Source organism: Anomaloglossus baeobatrachus, chromosome 1 (assembly GCF_048569485.1).
Source record: "Anomaloglossus baeobatrachus isolate aAnoBae1 chromosome 1, aAnoBae1.hap1, whole genome shotgun sequence".
Taxonomy (NCBI): Eukaryota; Metazoa; Chordata; class Amphibia; order Anura; family Aromobatidae; genus Anomaloglossus; species Anomaloglossus baeobatrachus.
This window is the reverse complement of record NC_134353.1, coordinates 130,195,417-130,204,315: the sequence shown is the minus strand read 5'-3', so window position 1 is coordinate 130,204,315 and position 8,899 is coordinate 130,195,417. Positions and strand designations below refer to the sequence as shown.

General features: G+C 39.0%; 1 protein-coding gene across 1 annotated transcript; it reads right to left on the bottom strand.

Moving 5' to 3' along the window:
• Positions 1 to 2,722: 2,722 nt before the first annotated feature.
• On the bottom strand, positions 2,723 to 3,832 carry GSX2 (GS homeobox 2). Its single transcript, XM_075334216.1, has 2 exons — positions 3,436 to 3,832; positions 2,723 to 3,063 (listed from the first exon to the last, which is right to left on the bottom strand). Exons 1-2 carry the CDS (start codon positions 3,830 to 3,832, stop codon positions 2,723 to 2,725), a joined length of 738 nt encoding a protein of 245 aa, XP_075190331.1.
• Between the last annotated feature and the right edge of the window lie 5,067 nt (positions 3,833 to 8,899).

The following is an 8,899-nucleotide window of genomic DNA, read 5'->3' as shown; positions in this document are numbered from 1 at the left end:
TACCCTTAAAAAAATAAATTGTTAATCAATAAGGAAACACAGGTTACCCCTAAAATATGATATTTTGCAAGGATGGGTAGGAAAAACAAAACTTTTTTTATACGTTCCCTCCTTTTTCATTCTTTCTCTCGCGGGTCGTAGGTTTGGAAGATGTTATAATGCAATACTGTATTTATTCCTTTTCTTTGTTTTTTAGCACCACTTTATTTATATCACTCACTTTCCACATTGGAACTCATAATCTAAATTCTCTATGAATATTTCTCTTTTTTTTGTGGGGGGGGAGCATGGAAGGAAACCAGATTACCCAGAAGAAGCCCATACAATGATGGGGAGAATATATAAACTCCATGTAGATATTGTTCTTGGTCACACCAACTTAGGAAAGGACCCAAATGCTGCAAAGCAACAACGCTGACCAAAGTATTTATATTGAGTTGCTTAACTGACTTGTGAAGCTTAAAAAAAATAAAGAACATAATAATAATAATAATAATAATAAAAAAAATCAAATATAAACAAATAATAAATATATTATTGATAGAAAACACCAGTTCCACAGTGTATAAAGTGGGATATACAAAAGTGGATATAGACACCTATACAAGAAGTAATGGTGCCAATAGTTTATATACTTACCTCAGAGGTAACATCTCATCAATATTATATCAACAAGGATGAGATTGCTAATTATATATCTCAGTGAGGTGTACTGAGATGGATAATGCATATACCTTCATCAATGCACATTTACTGATGCTGACTTGTCCTAGTATGTTAAGAAAATTTGGTGGCATTATCATATTACTGCAATCCTAAAATAAATTACTTTATCCACCAATGTTCAGTTTGGTCCGTAAATCTGTGATTTTATATTTATTTCTGAGCAATTTGCTGAATATTTTGTACTTTTTGACTATTTTTATAGTTATGTATAAGGTGTTAGAATTTCTTAGCAAACTTGAAACTATGCACAAGAAGAGCTGTTACAGTGTAACAAATGTTATAGCACTTTATTGTATCTGTGATGAGACATAATGACATTTTTTATTTATGACACAATAATAGTGATCCTATGGCATTTGGACAACCTAATGTGTCCAAGTTGCAATATCATCTTATTGCTTTGTTGTTATCCATGGAAACTTTCCTCTAAATATTCTACATAACACTGTATATTCTTGGCAAACTCCCTCCAGCCCAGATAATGTCCTGTAATACTGGGGCTTTTTTTGTTGCACCCTCCTGAACCTTGCCCTCTATTAGAAGAGACTATTGATAAAAGTGCTCAGACCTATTCATATCAATGACTGTCCTCCAAGTCTTCAAAGAGCCCAAAGACACAGGGAGTGATAGATCCGCTGGGCACCACGTCTACCTATATAATTGCACTTATCTCCCCTTAATGACAGGGCTGCAAATTCAATTCTAAGGCATTTTTAATACCCTGAGCGACCAAAATCAAGAGCAATTTTATCAATGTATTAAATAGATTTTCTTAAATCCCAGATAAATTGTGATTTCAGCATGAAATGTGAGTTTAATTTGTAACATATCACTATTATATTACATTATTATTTTATTATTTATTATTAATTTCACAGGTAAAGTGCCATGGAATAAATGGCACTAAAATAAAAAAAATATTATTATTATTAACATTATATATATAATAAATAATATTAATAATAAATAATTGCTAATAATAATTATATAATAATTAGTATATAATTATATTATTCATTTTTTATTTATTCATTTATTTTATATAAATGATTATATAATTATATTATTATAATAATTATTAATACCATACATTATATTCATTCATCTATAATTATCGCTTCTTAATTCACACCAGTAGCTGTGTGTGTGTATATATATATATATATATATATATATATACTTAGACACACACACGCACATATATTTATATATATATAGAAATATATATATAAAAATATATATATATATATACACTGTGTATGTATATATATACACACATATATATGTGTATATATATTCAAATATATATAATATATATTATATATTATACTTTTTTTTATTTTTTTCATGAAGAGTAATGGTGATGTAAAAAATTCCCTTTTTGACTTGAGCTGTAAATGAAAGCTGTCTTTACTTGTCTTTGTGTTTAAAGGTTTTATCCATCATTAACCTAGCACTACATGCTCATGTTTCTTTTGTAATCCCCATATTATGGTATTAGCCTCTATTATAAGGAATCACATTAAGTAAATCATCATTTGTCTGGGTCCATCCATGCACATTTTCTAACACAAAGGAGAGTGAAATGAAACACGAGTACCAAGACCTTTTTATTTAAATAAATATAAATATAATTGTAGTTTTGTATAAAACTATTCACATGCAGGTGAGTTTACACAAATCGAGAAAGTGAACTATTTACATGCTCTTCCATTATATCTACAGGATGAGCTAAATTCAGGCCACCCAAATATACTGTATGTTGAGAAGAAAAATGTCCAACACTGGGCAGGTGCCAAGCAATGCACAAGACTATGCTATACTCCCCAGAATTAAACACATCATCAGTCCAGGCTGGTTTTGACTCCCAGCATGTTGTGTAATGGAGCTTAATTGAACTTGTACCATCAGTTTCTGGATAACTGCATAGGGTGCAGTTGAGTATTCAGGGTCACAAGTGCAGTGGCCATACAGTCAGTTATGTAGAAGAAGACCACTATAAGGGTGAGATCTCCTTGTCCTCAGTGGTGGAAGCTGGAGATAAGGAATCTTCATCTTCTGAGCCAGGATAATGCCCTTGACCACTTGCACATTTACAGCCTCCATGGTTGTTCCTTTGAGACCCCTTATTCTCTTTCTTATGTTTCACTCTTCTGTTCTGGAACCAGATCTTCACTTGTTTCTCAGACAGGTTCAGGTAGGTCGCTATCTCAATTCTTCTCAGTCTGGAGAGGTACATATTGGAAGAGAACTCCCTCTCCAGCTCTAGAAGCTGGGTGCTGGTAAAAGCTGTCCTCATTCTTTTACCATTCTGCATTTGGCCAGTTTCTGTATTGCCTGAGAATGAAATAAGAAAGGGTTAATAGCTAAACAACCAAATCACAATAGCATTAAATAGGTCACAAGGCAACATAAATGTTTGTTTTCTTGTGTAGAAAATGTTCTTTAAATTAGTATTAAACTGACATTCTGTTCTAAATGACCCATATAGGGCCAGGGATTATTCCCCATCAGTGCCTCATTATTATATCAGTACTATGTAAGAAACTGTGCACTTGCTTTAAAATCTGTCTTCTGCATGGATAGACATATTTTATGCAGTCAAGAACATGTCACATTGATGCTAATGCCCTCTCTTACACATAGCCATACAATGTTGCTGGAAACACCATACATATACTATGCTGTGTGTGCAGATAGAGCTCTTACCCATTGACAGGCAGTGGAATCTTCTAGGATCTGTAACATTGTATGTGGGACTGCAGACAGGTGAGTGCCCGGTGTGGACCATGGCAGGTGCAGGCTGTTGGCTCATCCTCTGGCAATATTGAGCATCTCCACTTTGGAATTGACTCTTGAGTAAAGGGAGGGTAGTCCTGGAGGAGTGCAGGTGAGAGGTGACACAGATGGGACAGACACAAAAGCTGCCACTTTTCCTTGATGGACATATGGGTGCAGCAACAGACATAACTGCTGGGGATGGCATGCTGATGGGCAGGAGAAAGTCTTGTCCATGATGATGATGGTGGTGATGATCAGGTAAAGATGGAGCAGGTCTTGGTGAGTCTTTAATTATTAATGAATCGACGTAGAATGACCTAGACATGTCAGATCCTTGGAGGCAGCCAGACAGCTTTAACTCTCCTTCAGCCGCAGTGGAGGCTTCTTGTGAAGACCACAGAAGCTCAGAAGGTGCTTATGTTCAATAGCTAGACAAAAGGGTCCCCAGAGAGGGCTGGTCCTAGTCACCCACGTGTACCCCAGCCTGGGATTATACACAGGAACAAGTGCAGAACTAACTCTCATGCACTTCATTCAGCCCACTGTCCAAGAGTTAATACAAAAAGAGACAGAGGAAACTTTACAAAGTGTTTGGTTTGTTAATTTAACAAGAAAGATACTTTCTAGGCAGGAGCAGTTACAATGATCACACAGAGACCCCTATAGATGTAATTATCACACTCATTTATTAACAATGTTCCAATGTTATGTACAACACCTTTCTGGCATTTGTTTGTGTGATTACTTTTAGTGAGATTTTATTAGTATGGAAAAAAATGAAGCACAAGAAGAAGATGAAGAAAACAATGTAGAAGATGAAGAAGATGATTGCAGATAACTAATAAAACTAAATCAACATTAATAAAAATAATAGGACTTAATGCAAATATATAATAAATTATATCACAATAATCACAATGAACAGAAGGGGAGGAAGTGCATACAATAACAGCATTAAATATTAAGTGATATTAGCACAAAATAATTTATAGTATTGCTCGTGTGATATATATATATATATATATATATATATATATATACATATATATATATATATATATATATATATATATATATACTAGCTGTAGCACACGGCGTTGCCTGGGATAGTAACTGTCTGTTTCTCTCCCAGTCTCTGTCTGTTTGCCTCTCTGTCTGTATCTCTCTATTTGTCTGTCTGTCTCTTTCCCTGTCTGTTTCTGTCTCTTTCCCTGTCTGTCTCTATATTTTTCCCTGTCTGTCTCTCTATCTCTTTCCCTGTATATCTATTTCCCTGTCTGTCTCTTTCCCTGTGTGTCTCCTTCCCTGTGTCTGTCTCTTTCCCTGTATTTGTCTCTTTATCTGTGTCTGCCTGTCTCTGCCTGTCTGTCTCTTTCCCTGTCTGTCTCTTTGTCTGTCTGCCTGTCTCTTTGTCTGTCTCTGTGTCTGACTTTCTCTTTCCCTAGTTGCATTGTGACATGCCAATATTCCATTCCTGTCTGTCTCTTTCCCTCTCTGTCTGTCTCTTTGTCTGTCTGTCTCTGCTTGTCTCTGCCTGTTTCTCTCTTTCCCTCTCTGTCACATTGTCTGTCTCTTTCCCTGTCTGTCTCTTTGTCTGTCTGCCTGTCTCTTTGTCTGTCTCTGTGTCTGACTTTCTCTTTCCCTAGTTGCATTGTGACATGCCAATATTCCATTCAAGGACGTGACTGCGCATTCTTCTGAAGTTCTGGCTTCATTGTGGCTCCCAGCTCCATTGAGTTTAATGGAGGCGGGTTTTTTGGCAAATAACTATAAAGCGCGGGATTAAAATTTCCCCCCAAAACAGTTTATGATGTTCCCTGAGTCAATTGGGGTGTCTGTGCAAAATCTTGTGATTGTATATGCGACTGTGCAAATTCCTTTAGCAGACATACACACACATACACACACACACATACACACATACATACACTCAGCTTTTTATATATATATATATATATATATATATATATATACTTTGCAGTGTATAAACATACCTTCAGTATTTTCTTATTACTACACCTATAGTTCTCATTTATATTTTTTATGAATTTGGGTGTTTTTTAAACAATTTTATATTGAATTTAGTGCTAATTAAATGAAAAAGAGAGAGAATGAGGGAGAAGGAGAGGGAGGGTGAGGAGGAAAGGGAGGGGAAGAAGAAAAAGGGAGCAGGAGAGGAAGGTGGAGAAGGAGAGGGGGTTGGAGAGGGAGAACAGACTGAGAGCGAGGGGAAGAGAGAGAAGGAGAGGGAAAAGGAGAGGGAGAAATAAAAGGAGAGGGAAAAGGAGACTGCAAAGGAGAGTGAGGGGAAGAAGAAAGAGGGAGAAGGAGAGGAAGAAGAAGAGGGAGAAGGAGAGGGAGGAGAGGGAGAATGAGACTGAGAGGTAGGGGGATGAGAGAGAAGGAGAGGGAGAAAGAGAGAGAGAAGGGAAAGGAGAGGGGAAAGGAGAGGGAGATGGAGAGGGATAGGGAGGTGGAGAGGGAGAAAGGAAGGGAGCAGGAAAGGGATAAGAGATGGAGAAAGTGAAGGCAAGGGAGAAGGAGAAGAAGAAGGACAGGTAAAGAAAGAAGAAGAGGGAGAAGGAGAGGGAGGGGGAAAAGGGAAGAGGAGAGGGAGAGGCAGGAGGAGAGGGAGAAGGAAAGGGATAGGAAGAGGGAGAAGGAGAAGGAGGAAGAAAGTGAGCAGGAATGGAAAAAGAGATGGATAAGAGGAGGAAGAAGGAAAGGTAGAAGGAGTGGGAGAAGAAAAGGGAGAAGGAGAGGGAGAAGAAGAAGATGAAGGAAAAGCACCCTTTGAGCTGATTCATTTAGATAGTTTTAGACTGTGAGAGATTTTTAGTTTTCTTATCATTCTGGCTAGTGCTGATGACACCTATATATTGGATATCAGTACAGATCCATTATTAGAAGACTAGAAATTCACAAATCATGAGCAAAATTTATAACAATATTAAAAAAAACATTTTTTCTTACATTTAGTACATTAAGTTACATAAACTTGTGCCTGGTGTGTTCAAGAAATGCAGTAACCACGTGAGTGCCTATAACTGAATACATGGGGCGCCACAGTAATAAATAATAAAAGCATTAATATTAGCAGTAGTATTACTCATTATTGGATCAGCCTAAAGGGGGTGTTACACGCAGCGATATTGCTAGCGATATCGCTGGTGAAAGCACCCGCCCCCGTCGGTTGTGCGTCATGGGCAAATCGCTGCCCGTGGTGCACAATATCGTTAGGAGCCATCACACGTACTTACCTGCCTAGCGACGTCGCTGTGTCCGGCGAACCGCCTTCTTTCTAAGGGGGCGGTCCATGTGGCGTCACAGCGGCGTCACTAAGCGGCCGCCCATTAGAAGCGGAGGGGAGGAGATGAGCGGGACGTAACATCCCGCCCACCTGCTTCCTTCCTCATTGCCGGTGGCTGCAGGTAAGCTGTAGTTCGTCATTCCCGAGGTGTCACACGTAGCGATGTGTGCTGCCTCGGGAACAACGAACAACCTGTGTGCTCAACAATCAATGATTTTTTTAAAAGGAACGACGTGGCAACGATGGACGATTTGGTGAGTATTTTCCATCGTTAACGGTCGCTCCTTGCTGTCACACGCAACAACGTCGCTAACGATGCCGGATGTGCGTCACAGAATCCGTGACCCCGGTGATATATCATTAGATACGTCGTTGCGTGTAACGGGGCCTTAAGGCTATGTGCCCACGGGAGATTAAACCTGCGGATTTATCTGCGGAAAATACGCGGATTTTCCAGATAAATCCGCAGGTTTCAGCATGCACAGACACTCCCCATGTTATCCTATAGGACATGGGGAGTGCTGTGTCCATACTGCGGATACGTGCAGCTGCGGAATATACTGTGGATGTTCCGCAGCCGCACGTAATTGCATGTCAATTCTTTGTGCGGAATTACCTGCGGATGTCCCGGCCCTCCACTATGGAGATAGAGGCCGGGACTTCCGCAGGTAATCTGCAGGAATGTCTACAGGTTTACCGCAGCTATTTCGCTGGAATCCTGCAGCAATGGATACCTGCGGATTCCGGCGAACAGCTGCGGGAAACCTGCGGCCGTACCTGCAGATATATCCGCAGCTACAAACTCCCGTGCGCACATAGCCTTAGAATTATTACTGACACAAGAGTAATAATAGAAAGGCCTTGTGCGCACGCTGCATTTTTTGCCGCGCTTTTGCGCATTTTTTGGGTGCAGTTTTGGTCCCAAAACTCCATGCAATTACTTCCACAGCAAAGTCTATGAGATTTCAGTTTTTCTGTCTGCACGCTGCAGCTTTTTTTTTCTACTGCATCTTTGTGGTGACCAAAAAGATGCAGCATGTCAATTCTTTCTGCATTTTTGCCAGCATTTTTGAGCTCCTCCAGTCAATAGATTTCACTTAAAAATTGTACTGGGCAAATGTGGTAAAATATGCAGCACAAAATGTATGCCAAGAGAGCGTTTTCTTGGGACGAAAGATTTGCACCTTTGTGGTCACCACAAAAATGCAGCGTGTGCACATAGCTTAACTGGGGTTCATACTGGCAGCACTGGAGAAAGTGGAGTGAATGGAGCTGTGTCTGAGAGCAGAGACCTGAGCTCAGGATTTATGGACGTCAATTAGAGTTGGTTATGGAGCTATTTGGATGTGATTAGGATTCCATTAGAAAGTACTTACAAGAAGGTGGATGAGTGCCGGGTAAACAGGGAGTTATTCCAGAAATGTGCTAATCCGGCATCTTGTGACAACAATTAGCAGTTATAGAAGGTCAGTGCCAACCGATCAGGAAACTATTCCTCCAGTCTAGGTCGCCTGCTTTATGTATGTATGCAGTTTTTAGGGTGGCTCAGTGGTTAGCACTACAGTCTTGCAGTGCTGGGGTCCTGGAGTTGAATCCCACGAAGGACAACATCTGCAAGGAGTTTGTATATTCTCCCTGTGTTTGCATGGGTTTTCTCCCACACTTCAAAGACATACTGATAGGGAATTTAGATTGTGAGCCCCATGGGGACAGTGTTCCTGATGTATGTAAAGTGCTGCGGAATATGTTAGTGCTAAAAATAAAGATTTATTTATTTTTAACTTTGTGTAGTCATTAACTAAATTATAGGTGCATTAATAATTCATATATGAATTACACAGCTGACTAAAACAGTAAGGACAGATTGGCTCACCTATAACGATAGATGATAAATAGATAGATAGATAGATCGATAGAGAGATAGAGGGATACATAGATAGAGAGATAGAGAGATAGATAGATAGATAGATAGATAGATAGATAGATAGAGGGATAGAGGGATAGAAAGATAGATAGATAGATAGATAGATAGATAGATAGAGGGATAGATAGATAGATAGATAGATAGATAGATAGATAGAT